Source organism: Monopterus albus, unplaced genomic scaffold, assembly GCF_001952655.1.
Source record: "Monopterus albus unplaced genomic scaffold, M_albus_1.0 scaffold93.1, whole genome shotgun sequence".
Lineage (NCBI taxonomy): Eukaryota > Metazoa > Chordata > Actinopteri > Synbranchiformes > Synbranchidae > Monopterus > Monopterus albus.
Genome location: NW_018127973.1, coordinates 709,918 through 733,373, shown reverse-complemented (window position 1 = coordinate 733,373; position 23,456 = coordinate 709,918). Strand labels below are relative to the sequence as shown.

At 42.4% G+C, this 23,456-nt stretch overlaps 2 protein-coding genes across 10 annotated transcripts in view; both read right to left on the bottom strand.

Moving 5' to 3' along the window:
• Positions 1-5,241, bottom strand: part of rcc1 (regulator of chromosome condensation 1) — a 12,315-nt gene extending 7,074 nt beyond the window's left edge. Inside the window, exons 1-4 of the mRNA XM_020608538.1 lie at positions 5,138-5,241; positions 3,725-3,827; positions 3,235-3,422; positions 2,505-2,684 (exon numbers count right to left, since the gene is read on the bottom strand). Coding sequence (XP_020464194.1) covers positions 2,505-2,684; positions 3,235-3,422; positions 3,725-3,803 — 447 coding nt within the window. The 5' untranslated portion in view covers positions 3,804-3,827; positions 5,138-5,241. The remainder of the gene's footprint in view (positions 1-2,504; positions 2,685-3,234; positions 3,423-3,724; positions 3,828-5,137) is intronic.
• A 2,574-nt stretch (positions 5,242-7,815) lies between these two features.
• phactr4b (phosphatase and actin regulator 4b) overlaps positions 7,816-23,456 on the bottom strand; it is a 25,875-nt gene continuing 10,234 nt past the window's right edge. For 6 of the 9 annotated variants that reach the window (XR_002275562.1, XR_002275560.1, XR_002275565.1 and 3 more), the window contains 12 exons: positions 18,245-18,415; positions 17,828-17,908; positions 16,667-17,182; positions 14,992-15,324; positions 13,517-13,648; positions 12,006-12,525; positions 11,388-11,680; positions 11,057-11,255; positions 10,815-10,870; positions 10,172-10,448; positions 9,968-10,044; positions 7,817-9,304 (listed from right to left, as the gene is read on the bottom strand). Coding sequence is in view for 1 of the 9 variants with exons in the window: in XM_020608414.1 (XP_020464070.1) it covers positions 9,289-9,304; positions 9,968-10,044; positions 10,172-10,309; positions 10,387-10,448; positions 10,815-10,870; positions 11,057-11,255; positions 11,388-11,680; positions 12,006-12,525; positions 14,992-15,324; positions 16,667-17,182; positions 17,828-17,908; positions 18,245-18,415 (2,462 nt within the window). In the remaining 8 variants the exon portion in view is untranslated. Of the gene's footprint in view, positions 9,305-9,967; positions 10,045-10,171; positions 10,449-10,814; positions 10,871-11,056; positions 11,256-11,387; positions 11,681-12,005; positions 12,526-13,516; positions 13,649-14,991; positions 15,325-16,666; positions 17,183-17,827; positions 17,909-18,244; positions 18,416-21,592; positions 21,833-23,456 lie in introns of those variants that run through there. The other 3 variants (XR_002275559.1, XR_002275566.1, XM_020608414.1) reach the window with 3 other exon arrangements.

Genomic DNA, 23,456 nt, shown 5'->3' with positions numbered 1-23,456 from the left:
GAGGTTTCTTCCGTTAAAGGGAGTTTGTCCTCCCCACTGTCGCCAAGTGCTTGCTCAAGGGGGATTTGTTGGGTTTTCCCTATGTAATAATATTGATAACAGTAAGGTCTAGACCTTACTTTGTAAAGTGTCCTGAGATGACTTTTGTTGTGATTTGGCGCTATACAAATAAAATTTGATTTGGTGATTTGATTAGATTAAGGTCCAGGGATTGGGCTGGCCACTCCATAACGTTAATCTTGTTAGACTGGAACCAAGATGCTGCTCTCTTACTGGTGTGTCATTGCAACACCCATTTCAAGGGCATTTCCTCTTTGGCATAAGGCAACATATGATCCCTGGTATGCGATAAATAGGCCCAATACCACAGTATGAGAAACATCCCCATATCATGATGCTTGTGCCACCATGCCTCACATTGTACTGTGGCTTGAATTCAATGTTTGGGGATCATCTGACAAACTGTGGCCCCTAGACCCAAAAAGAACAATCTTGCTTTCATCAGTCCACAAAATGTTGCGCCATTTCTCTTTAGGCCAGTCATTGTGTTCTTTGTCAAATTATAACCTCTTCAGCATGTCGTTTTTTTCAACACTGGGACTTTGCGGGGGCTTTATGCCGTTAGCTTGGCTTCACATAGGCGTCTTCTAATTGTTACAACACTCACAGGTAACTTTAGACCTTCGATCACCCTGGAGCTGATCATTGGGTGAGTCTTTGCCATTTTGGCTTCAATCCATTCAAATGGTAGTTTTCTGTTTTCTTCTATGTCTTTCTGGTTTTGGTTGCCATTTTAAAGCATTTGAGATCATTTTAGCTGAGTAGCCTATAATTTTCTGCACTTCTTTCAATGTTTTCCCCTCTCCAATCAACTTTTTACTCCAAGTACGCCGGTCTTCTAAACAATGTCTGAAATGACTCATTTTACTCAGAGAGAAATGCACTAGAACCAGCATGTACAACATCTGCTGCCTTTGTCCTTAAATAAAAGGTCCACCTGCCATTAAAATTAACTTCACAGAATGAATGACCTCACTAACTGAACTCCACAGTGCTATTAGTTTGAATACTCCCCTTTCAACTAATGATTCAGTTACACAGAATCAGCAACATGCATGTCATGGGTCTGTTGGTTTTTTTATTACTCTACTACACCTACTAGTAAATTATTTGCCATGTAGAAATACAATTACTACCAAAAACAGTGATTGACCTGGTTAGTGATGTTGGACTGCTATTATTTTAAACACAACTGTACATATATCACAGCAGGTGGGAGTGTAAACAGAAAACAAACTAGAATTACTGCTCTGTGGATGTATGCCTCTGCCAGCCAGACAAATTCACAGGTATAGGAGAAAAGTGAGGTCACTGACTTTTGACCACCAAAATCTAATTAGTTCATCAAGTCCATGTTGACACATGCCAAATTTGAAGAAACTCCTTCAAGGTGTTCCTGACATATCATGTTCACAAGAATCCCACGGACGTACATACATGCAACCCAAAAATATGATGCCTTCGGCCACGGCTATTGCCGGCGTGGAGGCATAAACATTGTAATGTTCAGTCACGCAGTCACTACAAACTGATATCAAATTTATAATTACACTGTCATATGTCAACCATTATCAGGCATACTGATAGTGGCTTGTTAGTTGACAAAACTTTGAGGTCACCAACCACATCACATGTCAGTCCAGCTAATGTGACACGATGCTTTAACAAATTAACATCAGGAGTGCTGGACCAGGATAAGATGGAAGGGTTAAGCAGGATATGCCACCTTCATTAAAAAGAGAGACTATAGTGTTAGGTAATAAACCTGGATCAAGAATTTATAGTGCAGTAGTAGAAGTGTAGCTGACTAACAGATTTTAATAATCAAGTACAACAAAAACAGCAGACAGGTCTTGAAAAGGATTTTTCCAACTAATGCCTAGACAGTAAAATGTTTGTAGGCTGACTCTCAGTACATTCGGGGTGCTACTGGTTTCATAACTGAGATGAAGAAGAATTCATAAAGCCTGATGTGCCTGAATCATGGCAAGATGATGGGAAGAGCTGTTTTTACAGGAAATGAATCTTCTCTTGACCTCACATTGAAAAGAGGAACATTATTTAAATGTTCTCTGTAATGGTCAATGATATTTTTCCTACAGCTGTGCCAGATCTGCTTGCAGTTAATGGAGCTCTGGAAAGGGAAGGGGGAGTCATTATCTACAGTCATGGCCAGGAATATCGGCACCCCTACATTTTTGTCAGACAACACACCACTTCTCTCAGAAAATTGTTGCAATCACAAATTATTTGGTATTCTCGTGTTTATTTCTTTTGTTTGCATTGGAACAACACAAAAATAGGTGTACCTAATAAGCTGCCAAGTGAGAATATAGTGAATATCACTTTTCATGACTCAGAAACATTAAATGGCGATACCCTCCAGTGAATACAAAATTTTTCTTGACCAGCTGTTAGGTGGCTGAACCCAGCAGGTAACTCACCCTGAAAGCGCCCCAGATGTACACTGTTCCATCCTCTGTGAGTGCAGCTGTGTGGCTGTCCCCTGCTGACACCTGAACCACCTTCTCCTCCACCGTCACCTGTCCTGGAACCATCTCTGACCCTTCCTCTGTCGTGTCCCGACCAAGGGCTCCTTCATCATTACAGCCAAATGTATAGACCTGGGAAAAAAAAACAAAAACAAATCTGTTTATCTGAGGAGTTCAACACCCTTTTAGATAAAATATTAAAGCTGCTCAAATATTTGCCTTTAACTCCACATTTGCATCATATCTATCTTGCATATCCTGCATTCCCTGGGAGTGCTTGTTATACACATCCTCAGAACTTACCACTACAGTGTAATTAAGCATGAGCAGTGGAGGCAGAGAGTGAGGTCAGCAGTAGATTTTGATCACCACCACAATGGCAGAAAGCTTTGAAGAGAAACTCACAGTACTTGTCTGGCTGAGATAATCAGCTACCATGTTGCCACTAGAGTTTTCTCTGCGGTGATCTCATAAATCGCAATACTGTAGCTTCCTCAATCATTGCCATAGCTTTTGTTAATAATGTCCAAAAGCAAAAGTTCACAAGGAAGATATCTGGTTTTTGGCCAGGGATATGCCCCATAGTGGATATACTTTAGCACCCTGGCAAGTGTATATAAGCAGCTTTAGTAGAGGATTGGCAGAGTAGTATTTAAAACAAATATGACAGTTGTTCACTTACATGTCCAGTGTCGCTGAGGCACACAGTGTGCATGCCTCCAGCTATCACCTGTACAATTTTCTCTGGCAGGGACAAAAGGGCTGGCTTCTTTCTCTGAGCGATCTCCTCACCTAAACCCAGCTGTCCAACATCATTCAGGCCCAGAACAAGAACCTGGCCTGCCTCCTTGCAATGACTCCTGTGGGAAACTGATACACACACAAACAATTTCATTTTCAGCTTTACCAAAATATGGTTACAGGACATAGAGCAAACTGTGGAAATGTGGTGCAACATACTATTGTCCCTCCACAAAGTGGGTATGCATTTCTATCTCAGCAGCAATGTGATTTTATACTTGATCTAAACTGAATGTTTAAATAAAGTTTCATTATGAATTTCAGTTGGGCTAGCAGGTTGTTGAGATATTTTTGCAAAAAATAGTTTTGTTGTCCATGAATAACGAAATAGGTCAAGTCCAGCCTTTAATAAAATCCAATTTGGAACTTGCCTTTCACTTTCTTAGAGCCTTTATCATCCTCCACAGCAGTGTCAGACTTCCTCTTGGCGGTGGTCTTTCTACCAGGCATGACAGGAACAGGTCAGGAAAAACTCTGGGAAAAAACATACAAGAAGAATGGCAAAAGAATTTAAAATATACAGTTGGTGGTGCTAAACATCACAAAAGTCTCAAAAACCCAACATAACTGCATCAGACCCTCTGTGACGCAGTCTAAACAAACACTACTCTATGGTATGGGCAGTTATTTGGTATAAGGAGTGAGCTACATAGTCACATAACCTGGGGGTTTGAGGACATATTACAGGTAGAGGTGTGGACCATGGTACAAAGTGGAGCAGCACCAATACTGGTCCTTGGTATTCCAAATAGGCTTTTTTTTATTTCTGGCATTTCAACATCTGCACAAGAGAACAGAATCATCGTGAATGCTTTTAGTTAGTTAACCAGCTAGTTCATTATAATGGATATGCAGTTTGTGTTGGGATTGGGGTGAATTTGCTTAACTAACAGGCCAACAACATGTTCAATATATAGATTTAAATCTGATATTCCTCTGTAACCAGCATGACTTGCTGCGTATTAATATTAGAAACAATGCTGCATTCAGCAAAACGCCCCTATATAAACACTGAACAACAATAACGTTGTGAGGCTTTGAGTGCAAGGCATGTTCATGCTAACAGTTAAGTTTCATACACTCACAAGCCTAAAGGAAACAGCTGTTCGATAGGGACAGTCAGTCTACTTTTTTGGCCGAGGCTTTAACTAGAAGCTGTTGGGGTTCAACAGCTGTCAGAAGTTAATTTTAATGGCTGGCACAGTGGCTGCTTCTTTCACCGAGAGACAGCTGTGTCCACATGCTGGACACTTGTGCTACAACTTGAAGCTGCGGTCAGCTTTCAGTCGCATTCACAAAGCATGCAAGACACCAACTTTTCTTAAGGACATGTCTAAGGAGAGCTGTCAGTGCTTTAACACTTAACGCTGATGCACACTTTAAAACAAGCAGCGTGATCTAACGCCGGCAATACACGTGTCCTTGCTAGCACTTCGATAGCTAAGTCACTTAACTGTGGCTGCTCTTCACTTTAACTCTGTATCAAAGGTGGCACAGCCAGCTAACATCGTTAGTTAAAAGGCAAACATATAACATGCATAGGTCACGTTTAACCGCATAAATAATGTTAGTTATCTAAAGTACAACTTATTTATATGGCACTGGCTAACGCTGAGCTGTTTGATAGCCAGCGCTAACTAGCTAACGGTATTGCATGAGATTCACGCATAAATGAGCCACAAAAACATGATTTATTGAATGAACCGCATACACATAAGTTAAGTCGTTTTTATTATTTCCCATCTTTTCCAACTGAGCAATTCCGAAGCTGTTAATGTACTAACCTGTTATAAGCAGATGTTTGTAGTTTGCCTAGAACTGAACATGGAACCGCCTGTTCCCGGTCTTGAGACACACGCTGCACGTAGCCACGTCACTTCTTGGGAACCCCTGACGTCTTAAAGAGACAGGAGCACTCAAACCTTTCTTGATAGTTTTTGAAGCTACTTAAATTTTATTTAACAAAGAAAACAAAGTATAATATACTGTATATATAACAACACAGCTTCTGCCAGGGGATCATAAACAAATAAATGATAAAAAAAATCAAAGGAAAGAAATCATGTACATAGATCAAATTGGACAAAAAGTACTATTACTGCTACTATTTTTGGCAGCTGGCAAGCAACATTAGGTACATTAGATCAAGGTCAAGATCAAGATCAAAGATTTTTATTGTCGATTCACTATATGTGCAGGACATACAAAAAATCGAAATACCACTTCTCTCTCACCTAGTATTGAATGCCATACATTTAGGAAACTAAAACAGAATAAAAGTACAGTAAAAACAGACTAAAAAGAATAAGAAAACTAAGTCAACCTGATTAGCACCACCTTCTAAAAAGGAAGTGTGGGTCAAGATAATTTAACTACCAAACAACCAAACCTTCATATTTTATTTATTAAGCCAATATCCCCCAAAAAAGAAAAAATACCTTTAAAACACTGTTCTCTTGAATTACTCCTAGAATTTATCCATATAAAGTAGCTACTAATGATTAGCCCCAATAGGAATACAATCACTGAATCATTAACATGAGCATGTGAGAAGCATTTTAATGTGGGACAGCTAGTTTAACAACTGTTTAAACTGTTGGGCAGTTTAGAACAATATTTTTTAATCAACCAATCATATGTAGTTATAACATCGTGATTAAAAAAGTAAATATTAAATACAGCTGTAAAATAAACAGCGAAGTAAAAAGTTCAACATTTTCCTAAGAAATGTAGTGGAGTTTAAGTATTTGGTATAATAAAAAGGACATGAAGTACATATACCTCAAAATTCAACTGAAGTAAGACTACTTAAGTATCTGAGTAGATGTACTTAGTTGTACAGAGCATTTACCACTGCAGGGTGTGTAGGAAAGTTGCCTACATCCCCAAAGACCCCACCCACCCCCAGCACCTGTTTGCCTCCCTACCCTCTGGCCGGAGGTTCAGAAGTGTGAAATGCAGGACCTCTAGACTGAAAAACTCTTTCTTTCCCTCTGCCATCAGACTCCTGAACAGCTGAGGAGTTTGTTACCAGGAAATACGTCATGTACTGTCGACCTGCACTGTTTACATTCTCAGTTTGCACATGCATAGTTGCACATTGACTGTTGACTGCTGCACATGCTGCTCCCATGCAGCAAGCATTGTCTGTTATATTCTTATATATTTTTTATTATATTGCTGCATTTGCTGCTTAAAGTGCCTTAGATTTTGTGTTACTTATTTATCTACTTTATATTTCATTTGTATTTTGTGGCATTCATGTGGACGGCAAAGTAAGAATTTCATTGTACAGGGAAACACGTTTCCTAACTGTGCTTATGTCAAATAAACACTTTGACCTTGACCTTGACCTATACATTCCACCTCCACTAATTACCCATTGTAAGTAGAAACTTGCCAACAATGTGTAAAGTAAAAGTAATGATTTTGCATTAGCATTGTACAATAATGTTGTAGTTTTAGTGTTGTAGTGTAGTGTACAGCATTGTAATTTAAAATCTGCATCACTTACTGAATAAAGTATATTTTTATAACCTATAATTACATATTAAACTATAACAATGCCATTGTTTTATAATTCCATATGTTGTATTTAAATTTTAATCTGCAAATTAATTAGTTATCAAAGCTGTCAAATACAGTGAATGTAAAAGAAACAAACAAAAAAACAGAACAAATACCTCAAAACTGCACTTAAGGAGTTTACCTAAAGAAATGACCCACCCCAAAATTTAAAACACTGTGTTGGCTGCTGGTATTATTTTCAGATTGCTTAACATGTCTTCTGAAAAATGCATTCAAGTTAGAAATTGTTCAGTTTATATCTATCTCTACATGTTTATGTCTCAGGATAATCTGTGCATTTGTCCCAAACCAAAAACACAGTATTACATGTATATTTGTTTATGCTTTGGTAATTATTTTTGTATCATCCTCTGTTCGTGTTTATGCTCCTCACCTTACAGCATCACTTCATCATATGTGATCACTGACAACCTCACCTTGTAGCAAGAAGGTTCCAGGTGCGAGCCCGGGCCAACCTGGTACCTTTCTGTGCAGAGTCTGCATGTTTTCCCTGTGCCTGCGTGGGTTGTCTCTGATTACTCTGGCTTCCTCCCACAGCCCAAAGTCATGCAGCTTAGGTTGACTGGCGACTAAATCGTGAGTGTGGGTGTCACACCTGTGATAAGACTGGTGATCAGTCCAGGGTGTACCCAAGGTCAGCTGGGATAGGCTCCAGGATTGTGCATTTATGTATAATTCATCCAAATTCATCTCCCAATTTAGCTTTTTACAATCAAACCACCAGGTGTCATTGCAGCCCCATATTCTTTCTAGTGATATTCCAGTTGAAATGTTCCCTGCAAATCTCCACCTGAACATAATCAATAGTTGAAACAGGTCTGATGATTAGGGCCAAGGGGCCAAGTCACCACACACAGAGGGCGCAAGGAATTGTAAGATTTTTAATTAGATCCAGATGTGAATATTTACACTTAAAAAGAAAACTGTCGGTCCATACAGTTCCACATTCAATTAAAAATCACCTTCGTTTTACAGAAAACGTTTACGCTTTCATATTCCCCATTCATGTAGCATTTAATCATAAACTAATATTTTGTGCTTAAAAAAATAACAACCTATAACATTTTTAAATTTAAAATTTCTTTTCAAATGAAAGGAAGACAAGATATACAGAAGCATCAGTTAAACCTATATCAACCTGTACACAGCATAAAGGACCCTGTAAGCTACTGGCCAGACAATACAAGATAAAACACTTCTGCAGTTTCAAAAGGTTCCAGTCAAAATGACTCCCTGTTGACTGTTTATACACTTTCAGATTTTTTTAACAAGTCCCTGATCTATACTCACAGCAACTTACACTTAATTCTTAGTATAGAGAGTGCTAGGATGACCTTATTCAAAATGGCTACAGAATGCATTGCATGTTTGATCTTTAAAGGGAAGTACAAAAACCATAAAAAAGTACAAATGAAGAGAGATTATCCAGATCCAATAGCACTGGATTCTCATGCAGCGGATTGCAGAAATCAGTGATATGAAAATCTGTATCCTACATTCCTGTAGGCTTTGATGGCACACAGAAAAATCACCAGCCTCTTGACCTACACCTTTTTCTATAACTAAATTGATGCTTATATGGCCACCTCACAATCAAACACAGGCAAGCCAAATAAAAGAGGGCTTAAATAAAAGCTGTTTCTATTCATGTGATCAAAATGACAATATAAAACATCTTGTGCATTGCAGAGTATTTTGTAATTAGATCTCTCCAGGTTTCATTCTAAAGTATCACAATAGCAATCTGTACAGAATGAATATAAATTAACCAATATCCCAGAGATGTCCAGTCCTAGAACAGAATATCCCAGTCTTCATCCTCCCACCTGCTCTCGCTGTAGCCGTTTGTCTCTAGTATCTATTATTACTTTGTGGAATATTACAAGTCATAATCATTAGTATTACTATTAATATTGTATGTTATTATGTTAATGAGATGAATTAGCCTTTCCATATACAGTAAAGAAGAAAAAAAGGCAACAGAATGAGGCCACATTAAAGGTTTTAACTAGATCCAAGTCCCTGAGGGGTACCACATAAGAGCAGTGTGAGAGCACTGTGGGCCCTCTGCCACCCCTCGACTTCATTGGCCTGTGGTTCCCCCTGTTGTCCAGGAGAAATACTGCATCTGGTCTTCACTCATCACCACCTCGGTTCAGTCAAAGCAATGTAGTGAGAGGGCGATGGTGGGCAAGCAAGAAGTATTCTTGATTTGAGTCACTTCCAGGCTTTTCCTGAAAATCTGTAGTGTACATTCGGGAAACACAAAAGGGCGATTTGACTGCACTGGGAGCACCTTCTTGCCACAGATTTTAAATGCTTCATCATCCGCAAAACAGGGGAGACGCTATGGCCGATGAAACCTAAACAAAACAAAAGATCTCATGAGCTGTGAACACACATTCCTATTCTATTCAAAGTTATAATCCTTCAGAGTTTCCATGAAATCAAACCCTGTTTTTGCTGTATTATGGCTGGTGGTTACATTCTGTATGTCTCTATATACAGTAGTAGTTTTCATTCCTTAGTTTGCCATTCCAGTGCTGGATTCAAATTGGCTTCACACACACACACCAGGGATTCATAGGAAATGACACATTATCTACCTCAGTGTTAGTTTTTAATATCACATCACTGATATCAGCACCATTTTATTATTCACTCTACTAATGCCATGTCAGCGCTGTAAAGTTACTGCTAATGAAACATTTCATACTACCGGCGAAGCAGCCACGGGAACCACAGTGTATTTGTCTTTGAGGTTGGTGCACCTAAAAATGCATTTACAAAACACAGTATGTCCTTCTTTGACATTTTTAAAGGCTTATTACTACCTAACAATTAACTGACTTCTTAAACAAATATAACTGTCTGGTTGCACTGAAAACAGATCTACCAGTTGCTCATATATTGTCTAACAGAAGGAGTATTAAATTACCATTGCTGTTACTTCAGTAACTGCAGGTGTCGCTAAATCCACCAGAGCTGAAATCTGAAAAACTATAAGACTCAACTTAAAGGTATACCTTGTGTAAATTCTGCTTTCTTCATGAACCTCCATTTCAGTGCTCTTATAATCATTGAGCTCCTTCCGGATAGCCGCCTAAATGAAACAGCAAGAGACAGATAGTCAGAAATGAATTTAAATATTATGTGAAACACAGCCCACTCCACAGATTAGTTGGGTGAATTTGCAAGTGCTCACTGAAGATGACACACTAGATGAGTACCTTGTCAGCAGGAGTCAGCTTGGTCCATGGCTTGTCTGCTCTCCGATCATAGTCTTGGGCATCTGTGACTTCCACGTACTCGTGGAATCGTAGGATTTTTCTTGCCTGTAATTCTGCAACTGTGGGTCTCTGACTCAGCTACAATAAACAGAAAGTTATGGTCAGCAAATATGGGATTTGACACTTGGATGTTTGTAGAGGATGTGTTGCCTCACAATTCTGGTCAGCCGTCGCTTGATCTCTCTAACCTCAGCTTGTCTGTCAGCCTGATTTTTGGCTTAAGAGAAAAAAAACAAAACAACAAAGCTTAATTTAGACACTGGCATGAAAGCCTAGTTTGATGCGCAAGAAAGGTAAATTAAGAACAGTTTCCAAAATTAGACAAACGGCAATCCATGTTTCAAGAATTTTTGTTAAGAGTGATTCTTGCTCTGAAAATTATACTAGACATGTTAACAATTAGTTCAAGAAAGATAAAATGTGGCTTTACTGAACTGAGCCATCACACTTTTTAAACCCACAAACTAATCAGGCCAAACAAGACAAGAAGCAGTTGACACAGAATCTTTTTTTCATTTTTTTGCATGATGAGGTTCAGTAATGGCTATAAAAGGTGACAAGGAAAGGGAGAATTGAAACTAACGCTGAAGGATGTTTCTTTGCTCAAGCTCCTCAGCAGTAGGTCTCTGGCTAAGTCGCCTGAAGAGAAAAAAGAAGAAGAAAAAAAAGAGCAGCACTATTTTTACACAGTTTCATCTCTTTGTCATTCAGGCAATAAGTAGGACAAAGCTCTGAGATATGATCTTCATTCAGGAAATGCACACTCACTCTTGTCAGTTTCAAGAATACAAAGGCAAAGCACATAAGAGCAACATTTGCAGTTACCTTGTGAGTGCAGTGCCGATCTGTGTGCGAATGGCCTCCCACTGCTCCCTGCTCTGCCAGGTGAGGCCAGCCTGTCCCGGAGGTTGCTCGTCTCTGCTGCCCCTCTCCTGGGTAAATCTGTCCCTGTTTGGAGCAGAGGGACGGCTGCTCAGCTTCAGAGCCAGGGTGTCCTTCCTCGTGATCCTGCTGGCCAGGGCACCTGGATAAAAGCCAAGCACAGAGACGTGGTCAGGTGTGAGGGAGTACCAAAACACTGCAAACGTTCCACAAAGTCTTCACACTAAAAACACTAAATAATGTTTAAATCTTTTCATCAAATATGGTTGTTTACTCTGTGGGGGCTCATCCTCCTCATCCTCATCTGAGTCTTCATCTTTACAATGTACAGGACCGTCTGAATCGCTGTCCTCCCCACACATGTTATGCTCCCCTTCCTCATCCTCTTCTTCATCCTCTTCCTCCTCCTCGCTGCTATTTCCCCTAGGGATGACACAAACTCCTGCATCTCCGACCAAGCACCGGCGACTCCGTGGCTCCAGCTCTGGCTGGGGAATTTCACCATCATACTCCTCCTCCTCCTCCTCATCGTCATCTTCCTCCTCCTCCGAGTAGTCATCTTCAGATCTAATGGAAAAGGAAAATAAATACGTACATGGATATATATATATATCATGGATACAGATAAAGTGTAATTAATCAATTTAGAAGTAACTTTTGCACTTAGTCCCATCCTTGTCCTTCTAGTTTCACTTGACTTTTAATGATTAAGGTAAGATTTCCTCCAGGTCTAAACGGATTCAAGTTCTAGGCTTAAAAATTGGATGTGGGGGCTGTTCGAGTTTACATGCAGGTGCCCTCCTTCCCTGGTAACTTTTTGCTTGTACTGACTTGTGATTTTGTCTTTATGGGATAGCTTTCTTCTCTTCTTATTATGTACAGAGGAACTCACAGTTTTAGTGGTTGGATGCTGACAGGCAGGGGGCGACTACGATCTCCCTGGTACTCTGGGGGGGTTTCGAAAAGCAGAGCGTGTGCACGCTGCGACCCGTCTGGATGTGGCTGAGCTGGGCCGGGGCTAGACAAGGCTCGCTGGATCATGATATGCAGCGGGACAGGAGCCGGGCGTTGGGGAGACTCATTGGTCGGGCTTGGCGGGTCAAACAGCATGGGTATGGGTTGGGGCAGTGGGTGAGGGTAGGAGTGCTGATGGTGGAGGTGGTGGGTGTGTATGTGCTGGTGGGGTGGAGATGGCGGAACGTGTGTTGGGAGGGGAGGGGAAGGCAGCTGGAAGCCCACAGGGAGGTTGCTGTGGTCCTCCAGAGGAAGCGAGGAGGGGTTGATGGGATGGCTTGATGCAGAAGAGTCCTCTGTGTTGCGTTTGGTAACCGGGGTGGTCCTCTTGGGGGGCATCGGTGGAGATGGCTTAGCTGGCACAAGCCTGGCATCCCCAGTGGCTTGGGTGAAGTCACCTGTAAAAGAAACAACAGTTAATACACGGAATCATAGCTTAGGCCTGAGAGCGAGTTGCTAGCAAGTGCTTTATTTTCCTTTCTAGTTTGCTGCTGTAACATGAGGGCACATGCATCAGTCGCACATGTATGATGTACCCAAAGTGACAGAAGACACATGAACAATAATAAAAACTGGGATTACAGGTCTGACTGAGCATTAATGTATGCACACAGTGAGCTAGCTCATGACTGTGTTAACATAAATGCACTGCACTAACAAATCAGTGTGCAGCATGTGCCCCAGGTGACAGAGACAAAGAAGATGCATTTAGCCTACATGTGCTACACAGCCACTCTAAACCTGCTGCAGCAGAACATTGTTGATTAGCTGCTTTAAAGTGCAAAAAGCTTCTAAACAAAAAGCTCAAACACATATTTATATCTACATATGTGATTATTAAACTGTAGGACAGCTTTAAAGCAACATCAATGTTAAAAGCCATAGCCGTGCTCCTGAGATATAAGAGACTAGTGCTGGCAGACTTGAAACATGCAGCAGACTTGACTGAACTGGATTACAGCTTCCTCTCTAAGCCAGGCTCTTATGTTAAACCCTCCATTCACCCATCCATCCAACCCATTGAGAAGAAGCTGAGCATTATGAAATTCAGCTGATGTACTGCAGGCCACAGTTGGAACCTGCTCAAGGTGTTCCCTCCTTCACATGCCAAACCAGAGAGTACAGCATTGAAAAAGACTCATCAGCTCACTCACACAAAAGTCGTTTCTCATTTTTACACAGCACCCAGAACACTTAGTATCAGTTCATTATGTGCATGCAGCTCTTATATACCACATTCAAAGGGAAGCAATAAACAAGCTAGAGGTTTTGAGGGAAAATATAGTGGCAGCTGGAAAGGGTGCGACATGATGAAGAACGCAGACTCTGAAGAGGACATTCCAGACACAGGCACCCTGGCCACAGAGACACCAGAGGGCATCCTTTTACCTGAGCGCAGGCCTCCAGCCCGCCGGCACAGGTAGACGGGCAGGGACAGGTAGACATCATAGTCGCACTCTCGCTTCCAGCAGGACCAGTAGAGTGGAAGCTGAGCATTCTCTCCCCCCTGCAGGGCGGAGACTAACAGGAAGGAGATGGAGGCCTTCAGCTGGTGCATTTAATGAATAGAGGAACATGGTGGTACTGTATATGTTGTTCAGAGAGAGGGAGGGGGCCCTAAATGCTCATCATTACCTCCACAAAAAGTAGAGGTGATGTATTTACAGACATTAGCTGGTTTGTTTGGAGGTTGGCTTTTTGTTCACAGCATAAATGAAAAAGTAATGAATGGCCTTTGATGAAATTCTCTTGGAGAGGTAGGGCGAGGCCCACAGAACAATCCATTAGATTTAGGTGCTGATGCAGATCATCATCCGAATCCAGGAATTTTTTTTAAAGGATTCTTCACCTTAGTTGATTGCTGGAAGGGCTGTTTCTCTATGTGGATGCCCCTTTGTGGCAAAAGTGTGTGGCGGCACTACTGAGCACTTGGGAGTGAAGACAAAGCTAATAAGTGCAGCAGGAGGCATATTGAAAAAGACTAAAGTGGACTGACATGCAGCCAAATTAATAATTAACACCGCTTGTTTGTTTAAGGCATACCCATATAAATGCATATATAAAAAAAAACATGCTGTGAATTGAGCTAAGCTATGCTAAGCTAACTGTCTCCTGGCTTTAGCTTCATGTTTAGATGTGAATTTTATTTCTTCCAACTCTCAGCGAGAAAGCACTGCATTGTTTTCCTGTCTGCTACTAACAATAACCAATACAACCACAAGTGATGACAAACAGGACATCTTGTAATGTTTTTCATCATAGTTACATGACTGTTGCCATGACTAATAAAAGTGAGAAAAAGAACACACCTGCACAGCATATCATGATTAAAATAAAGACTGCATAATTTAAAATCACACATGAGTGCACACACCTGCACAGCACCAAAGTCAACAGATATGCTGATAAGATAAAAATGAATCAAAGTAGACAGCCTTGTCCGGGTGGGAATTAAGGCAAAATCCCAGCTGAGACAAACCCACAGTAAACAACAACCACTACACTGCATCTGTTCGAGCAGTGGCTCACAGCCACAAGTCTCTGTTAGCTTCACAGTGTAAAATACAGGTTAACTAGCCCGGAGTATTAAGCTCTTAGCTGGGGAAAAACTGCTCACGCTGTTCATAAAGCATTATTACCAGGATGTGTATGCAAGTGTGTGTCTGTGTGTAGATAGCAGTGTTGAAGATGCTTTGCCACTGATTCATAAGTGTACATATTGCATTTGCCAGTGGGAGAACTACATGCTAACTGAGCAGACATCTGGGTTGTTCATAATGCACATGAAGATACAGGCTGCACGTGTTCCAGTGTATTCTCTCCATCACCTTTTAACAAAGCACCAACTACTCAGCAGAACTTACCCAGCATAGCAGTGTTGGTCCTGTTCACTGGCTTGGGTGGCGGCAAAGGGGGCTGCTTAACAGCCTGAGAGGAGGAGGTCGGTGCTACAGATGAAGACTGCTGAGTAGACACACCCGCAGAGGAGACTGGCCGGACAGGCTTGGACACCACAGTCGAGGGGGTGGAGGGAGATGAGTACTGGGTAGTGGGGTGGCCGGATGGGGTCCGAGGCGGACCCTCGCTGCCAGGTTCAGGGGTGGAGCTCATCAACCATTTTGGAGGCATGACTGACGGTTTAGGTGGCGGAGGTTCACGCAGGGCTTCTGGGTCAGGGACAAAATGGCTGTCTGACTCTGTGAAATCAGTGTCACAGGGGTTTGTTATACAATGGAAAAACTAATTCCAATTAATTTAACTTTAAAACTACAGCACTTTATTCAACTGGAACAGAAAATTTTTCGCAGAAATTCCAGTAACCTATACAGCTGTGGTGCACACATAATATTCTACATTCTACAAAGTGTACCCTTATCTTTTCCATTGTTGAATTGGCAACAGCTAATTATAAACGTCTTCTCTACATGGCTATAAGCATTTCAGTCTGGAAACCGCTTCACCAGTGCTCTCTGTGACAGCACTTGTTTGAGAATTGCATTATCTAGGGATCAGCTGTGAAGATAAACAGAGTAGGCGGCTGCAATTACTACCAAAAACTCCATCTCCCCCTGACCGCCCTACCTCACCCCAGAGCAACACCCACGCTGCTACTGCTCCCACGCAATTCCTCAAAGCCACAGCTCAGAATTTCAGGGTTATTTATTTAGAGGCGAGCCTTTATCAAAGTGACGTCATACAACAAAAGAGGAAATAATAAGAGGGAAGGAGGAAGAGCGCATGAAGCAGACAGAGAGAGAGACAGACAAAGAGAAAAGGAGGGCAGAAAACAGGAGATGTGATAAAGATAGAAAGAGAGTGGGAGAGGGGAAGTGAAGGAAAGTAGGAGAAAATATCTGTTCACCTTCTCTCATTATTTATAGTGATTCTGCATTGATGGTTTCAACATGATGCCTTACTTAAATATATTGTTTTCAATTCTGTTGCTGTAATCCAAGTTCCACATGTAGGTTTCCTCTCATCTTACAGACATACTTTAGTACACAGGTACAGACAAAGTGAAAAGATGTATCATATGTCAGATAAGTAAAAATGAACAACCTAAAACTAAAAACAGCACAAAACACCATTATTTCTCAGGGTGTCAAGTTTCAGTGAAACCAATTAGCTGTGGCTCTTCACCAAACACCCATGAGCTAACAATGTTAACATTAAAGGGCAATAATGGGTGTAGTGACTGTGCCACATTAATTAGGAGAGGAGAACAGAGGACAAGCTATTCCCTCTTGTTCCTGAATAAGTAGTGTAGCTGGAGCAGGGCCTCTGGGAGCAGTCAGGAGTCTGTCTATATCTGGGAGGACAGCATATAAGCAGGAAAGTGACAGTGAGCGGGAGAGAGAAAACACACAAACCAAAGAACTGCCCATCATCTTCAGACATGTTTGAAGGAGATCAGTTTGTAAAATATGCACCTTTGTCTTTCTCACAGTGAGGAAAAGTCAGCAGTGATTACATCTTTTCAGAAATAGTGGAAGATCTTAGATCAAGAAGATCAAATGGAACATACTGGAAATGACTCACCTCTGCGTGCCCTTCCCTCCTCAGCAGATGCATGACGAGGCAGTGTGGGCTTCCAGTCTGATTCTGCAGTCCGACGACTCCTGCCATCCTCTGATGGGGCCTTCTGCAGCCCGGGCCTCTTCAGCACATCCTCAGGGTGAAGTCGGCCCCCACGTCTGCCCTCCTCCATCTGTCCATGAATCTGGCCCTGCCAGACCATGTTAGGATTCCATTCTCCCTCCCCTTGCGTGCGTGGCCCCATTCCTCCCCCTCTCCAGCCGTCGTCAAGCAGTCCTGTGCCCCTGGAGCTTGGAGTTCCCCGGTGGTCTCCATCAAAGTGAGAGCAGCCCTTGCGGTCATTTGGCTGGCCAAGCCAGGCTGGGTTCATCCTAAATTCTGACTCAGAGGGGAGCTTTGCTTGATTGCACGGACTCTTACCTCCGCTACCGACTCCTCCTCCGACCCCAGTGCTCACAGGCAGAGTGTGACCATTCTTCACATAGGGCTGATTCACGTTTTGTGTATCTGCATTTGCTTCTAAAAAAATGAACAAATGTGACACGAGTCCCTGGTGAACACAAATATAACTGAGAAGCTCCAATGCGGTTCTGAGTCATTAAGCAAAAATAAAAACTGAGAAAAGACCTCCACTATATTATTCAGGTTTTATACTGGCAGTGTCTTGTTTGACAGTGACGAATATTCATATGATTAATTGTTCCCTCCCCTGTTGGGCCTTGATGTGATACACATAAGGCTGAACGATTACATAATTAATCCATTAGTACATTTAAACAGCAACAACCTTCATTGTTTAGGTGATTTATAAATATATAAATGGGCTTCTACAAGAGAGCAGGGCCAGAAGAATACTGGTACACACCCCTCTCAGAGCTGGTTTGCTGCAAGGCATAATTTGTTCCACTTTTCCTTAGCTCTGGAGAGTGGCATGCCACAATTAACAAATAGTACATTTCTCTGAAAAACAGCAAGGTGAAAGTAATTTAGTCCTTCTTAAATATGTCTCAGACATCTGCTGGACGGGAGGATAGTGTTCCTGCCATAATGTACTGATGACTTAACTGTACTGTCTGCGTGGGTGTGATAGCCTCAGGGCTGCTTGCTGTCAAATACAGACACCACTGTGCTGAGAGATCAGATGAATCACAGAAGCGCTCTTACCGTTGTCCGGGACCTCCTTCAGCACCCCCTGTTCTATAAGCTCCTGCCGAGTACGCCTTGTCGACATCTTTCTCTCCAGCTCTGCCATCAATAAACACATTGATTTTTTTTTTCTATGAAGATCTACACAGGGAAAAAATATTGCTCTAAAATCAATCACATTTGGAGTGTGACCTCATGCTCCAGAATTCACAAATGTTTAGGGAACCTCACTCGGCAGCTCAACAGGATATTTTGTCAGGAGCCTATTGTGTTATTGTAGGTGGACTGAAAACACAAGGGCCAATGAGCCTGTACATTTCAGCCAGGAACACAAGCACTGAGGAATTCTGATGAAAGTTGAATGTAACTGATACGAACAGTGAGAAAGGAGGAGAGAAGGTGGGGGTGAACACACACTGAATCCACAGCACAAACCTTTTGAAGTTTCCTCAAACTTCTCGCTGCTTTTCTTCTTCCGCCACTTCCACGGTTTGAAGATCTTGCCAAGGTTAGAGAACTTGCCCTTACGTTTTGGGGGAGGGGTGCCATCCCCTGTGCTGCCCCCCTCTCCCACCATTGTGCTGTGGTGCTGCTCAACTTCATCATCTAAAATAAAATTTTAAAAAAAGCATAATTTTATGTTTCAAACAGCATGAGCAAGATTTGTGTAGCCTAAAATGAGACACGGGAGCATGAAAAGTACAACTTTAGATGTATGAGCACTCACAATACTCTGACAGAAGAACTGTCTATCTTTACTGAGTTCATCTGCTGCTTTTGTAAAGAAGGCCATGCTCATTACAGCTGGTATTATCTTTAGCTGTTAGTTCTCGGGGACTGAGTGTGCTTTGGCAGGGTGATGCTGAGAGCTCATGGACTCCTCCACATATCCACAGTTAACAGGAGAGGTCTGACGCTGGCATTTAGCCAGGATTTCTCACTGTCAAGTGCTCACATTCCTTGGCTGGATGGAGACTAGTGCCTTATCAGCCTTTCAGCCTCTATAGAAAACAGAGGCACACACGGACACAGTCACACAGGCGCAGAAAAAAATCTGACAGTCATGATACATAATAAACAGCTAACAATCATGAAGTGAACCCTATTGAAGAACACTGATCATTATGAGGCGCCATTAAAGCTCGAAGGACTCCACTGAATGTCATTCTGCCGTCATGGTTACACATTCACGGTTATGAGACTGGCAGGCCAAGTGACAGGGTGCTGAGATCCGAGAATGTTTCAAACATTAGTTCTCTACAAGACTGCAGCTGCTGTATTCAGCAGACGTAATATTTACCGGCGCACACACACACAGGATGTCTGGGCGACAGTAACGCCTCACAGTCTCATTCCCACCATAATATGCTTGCACACAATACCTAGAATACTGATGCGGCAGTCGAATAAAAGGACACACAAAAACAATAATAATAGCATTCCTGGGTGGAAACTGACTCTTTTCTGCATGTCTTTGTGTGACACACACAGAAAGGGAAATCAGAGTTAGCTAGCTACAGACCAGCACCACTGGAGTTGGCAGGGTTTCAATATCTTGCTAAGGGACATTTTAGCATTGCGGATGGCAGCTCACACAGAATTCAAACCCATTTTTGCAACTGAAGGACAGTCTCTGACCACTGCTTTACACAGCAACCTCAAAGCTGCTGGCAGGGTAAAATTTGTGCTGAACGCTTACATAGTGTTTAGAAGCCTGACCCGCTAAAGTTTCCACAATAATTCAGTAAATTCATGCACTACAGTGAATTTAAAATCTGTCTCACTCTCTGTATGACCTGGAAAGCCTATCAAATAAAAGAAAATAGACACTGGTCTACCTGGAAGAGGGGTGGCAAGTGTCCAGCTTCCATGGTGGCGAGACTTGAAACAGCATGCCATGGGGAAGCAGGAGGCAACCCCCAAATCAACTATCCTGTACAGTATAGTACAGTATATGTGGCTGATAAATCACCAAGGAAGAAAATGCGAGAAGGACAAGTTGCAGAGAGCTGCTCAGAACTACCGTAGAAAGGGTTCCGGGTTAAGGGCCACGTCCGCAGTATGGAAATCTATCTTATCTTGGTGAGGATGAAATCTCAGGATTCAGTCCAGCTGCCATAACATCCAGATTAAGCATTGCTTAAGACAACTTCCCTGTTGTTCTCACACAGCAGTCTCTGACACAGTGGCTCAGCTGAAGCCAGCAAAGCAGGATAAGAGCTGGCTGTGCCAGGCCTGCACTCTCCAGAGCACTGCAGAGATGACGACCGCAGACGACTCAGCCCATGCAGGAGGCATCCATTCAAAAAGGACTGGCTGACAATATCCTCAGGAGATTTGTATATTAGCCGGTGCTGCTAGATTATAAAATGTATCAATCCACCAACAACAAAAAAAAGAATAAAAAAATAACAAGTAGTACAGTACTGCCAACTCAATTATCACATTCAAGAGCTGTGGATCCACTTAAAGTTATTCTTCACAGCTACAGAGGAAAACTCTCCAGCATGTCATTGTTTCAGCTGTAGTGAGAAGAGGTCTGGTGTGTGGTGGCACTACAGCTGTGTGTGACTGTGGGAATGGGAGAAAAGGGCAAAACGAACTACGGAATAGGGGAAAAGTGCAGGAGTTACTGAGGGGGTGGGCTGCCTGGAAACACAGGGAGGAAAAGGCACTCCACCCTGATTCTGTGACAGAGAACAAAGACAACCTCTTCCCCTCACACTCAATAACACAGTCCACTGTACAGAAACACAGTGCTGCAAGGCCCACTGCAGCACCTCCAGGGAAACCCATCAACATTCTGGCTGTTAAAACATCTAGGTGATACAGAACAAATTTACACCCAGAACAAGGCCACAACCAGAAGCTGAGTAGTCATGCTCTGTAATCAGGAGCTCTGCCAAGATAAGGCATACCAGTCAGGAAACATGGGGGTGTGTGACACTGTACGCGTGCTCCTCTGACGTACCAACTGCTGAAACCACACCTACCACAAACATCTCCTAGAGATGCTAGATTTCTCACCAACCTAATGATTCACCGAGACATGGCAGGCCTTGTCAGGTGAGCATGTGGTTAAACCATTCTGATCAGTTGCATAAGGAACCTGCTTCCATGGGGTGCAATGGTCGGGAAACACCCAACCTCATACACTATAACTCTAACCCTTGTCAGGGCAGCTTATGAAATTTAATCTACTTAACTGACAGCACAAAGAGGTTAAGATCAGCGTGACTGTGTCTTATGGACTTCTTGAACGCCCTAAAATTATTCAGCCATTTAAAATAAATACCACAGAAGCAGTGAGATTTTAGAATAAGAGCATGTTATGTAAGGCAGTCTGTTCTGCTCGGCCCCGTGAATTCACACTCCGTAATATGAAGATCTGCAACAAACAAAGGGAAAAACGTGGGAAAGAATCCAACAGTCTTTAAAATCCCATCCAGGCAGAACTTCAAAAAACATCCCTAAATAAAAACATCTTTTCAATGTCCAAGTTCACTTCCCTGTGTGTTATAACATAAGAAAATAAGTTCCTAACATATGCATGGGTGTGTAAAAACAGCTGATTCATCCATGTGATCCCTGTGATTTAACATTCCCTGTGCTGGTGAAAGTGAAGCGGGCAGAGAGAGAGAGAGAGAGGAGAGACTGTGCTAAATTGATTACACAATCTCCGAGTCCTGTTTCTCCTCTATGTTTTTGAAAAACTACAACATAGTACAAAGCAAATATTATGTACAGTACATATGAAGTGCATGTGTGAGTCCAGAAACTCACCAACATTGTTGTATTGTTGTGGGTCCTGAGCTGGGGTCTCCACACGAAGGCTCTGTCCCATGATCCAGCCCCTGAGGGGCCACTACCTGTCCTGCTCACAGAAACATGCACACTACACTGGACAGATCAGCAGCTGCCCTACTCCTTCTTCAACAAATTCTCCTGGTTTCCTCTATCTCTGGTCTTTTCTTCTCCTCCTCTGTGTTTCCACAGCCTTCAGCTCTGCCCTTCCTCCGTCCCTCCCTTTCACAATCTCCTTAAGACCTTCCCTCCCACCAGGAGCTGGACCCCCTCTCCCCCTCCCTCAGTGACCCTCCCTACTTGGCTCTTAGCACAGGTCAGCATTCACTGAAAGATGCCAACCATGCCTGGGAGTAAGACGAGTTATGTTTTCAATTTGATGTGTGTGCTGTGGTATGTGGTGCAGTGTGTGCGCATCCAATAAGATATGTACAATGTAATATTTGCTACTGAGTATATTGCTATGTGGTACAGTGGGTCTCAAGAGAACAAGGACTTCACATGATCATAATCTGATCCAGGCCAAATGTCACAAAAAAAGAAAAGAAAACCTTAACCAGCACAATGTCAGACCACATTGTACGTCCTCAAAATATGTGTGTGTCTCACTGGTGTCAGTGTTTTGTCTTCCTAAAGCTGAGAACAGAAGGTAGAGGTACTGATATATGTAATAGCCATTCCTAAATGAGTAAAGCACCTTGTGACAGTGTCAAGCAAAAACCATTTTTGTCAGGATGTGAAAAACGGAGAGGGAGCTGTTTCAATCAATGCCCTCGCTCTGGAGAACTGTTATACTTTCTGTGGGGGCTGTGCTGAGGTCACATGTGCCTGAGATACTGCTCCATCAGAACATTTGAACATGCACAAGAGACATGAATCCCAGCACAGATGCACAGCTGCTACTGTGACACTGAACTTGTACAAGTAACAATGAAGGATCACAAGACAATCTGACATATGCTGTTGTTTCTATACTGAGTATATAGTGCACTAATATTAGGCTGTTATTACCGTTTTTCAGAGCTAGCGGATGGCATTTATCATTCTGATCAACTCTCTTAATGCCTCCAGACACTTTTTTATGCACATCTCTGAGTCTCTTATCACAATTTGAACAGTCTTGGAGGTATTAGTATGACTTGGTCACATTTGCCAAGGAGAGCTACCCTGATCAAGAACCCACTTTCTGTAAACCAGAAGAAAAGAAGGGGTGTGGACCTGACCTCCCCAATTTGTGCTTTGATTCCTTTTGAGATTTGAGTGGCTTCACAAAAACTTGTTTGACTGTGCCTCAGAGGAATCCAGAGCATTGAGCTGTGTCATTATGCCTGGATAGATCAGAGTTTTCTGAGTGTTTGGCTGCATCTCAAGCAGTTTCTAAAGATGGAGAGCAAGTGTGTTCAGCAGCGCTCCTTTTCTCTCCTTGTGCCCCACATTCAGCCTCCGCACCGGGCCGGCTTCCAGAGAGAGCTGAGCCAATCCGCATGAGCCCAGAACCTGTTGGCGTGACCTGGATAACAGCAGACTGGGCCAAGCTACTCTAGCAGGCAGGCAGGCTGAGGCAGGTATGTATATACAGTGGGTGGTTAGTTTATCTTTAAACAATGAAAATGCCTGTGTGCACAAACAATTCTAACATTTGTCAGGATGTTCTATTGAAAAGGTCCATTTTCTGTCATGACTCAGACGTAATGACAGAGTTCCATAGTGCTGTCGTTAAGGCATGTTTCATACTCTCCCATTGGACAGGGCTGTGTATGTACAGTGGGTGCAGAAAGTATTCAGACCCCCTTAAATCTTTCACTCTTTGTTATATTGCAGCCATATGCTAAAATTATTTAAG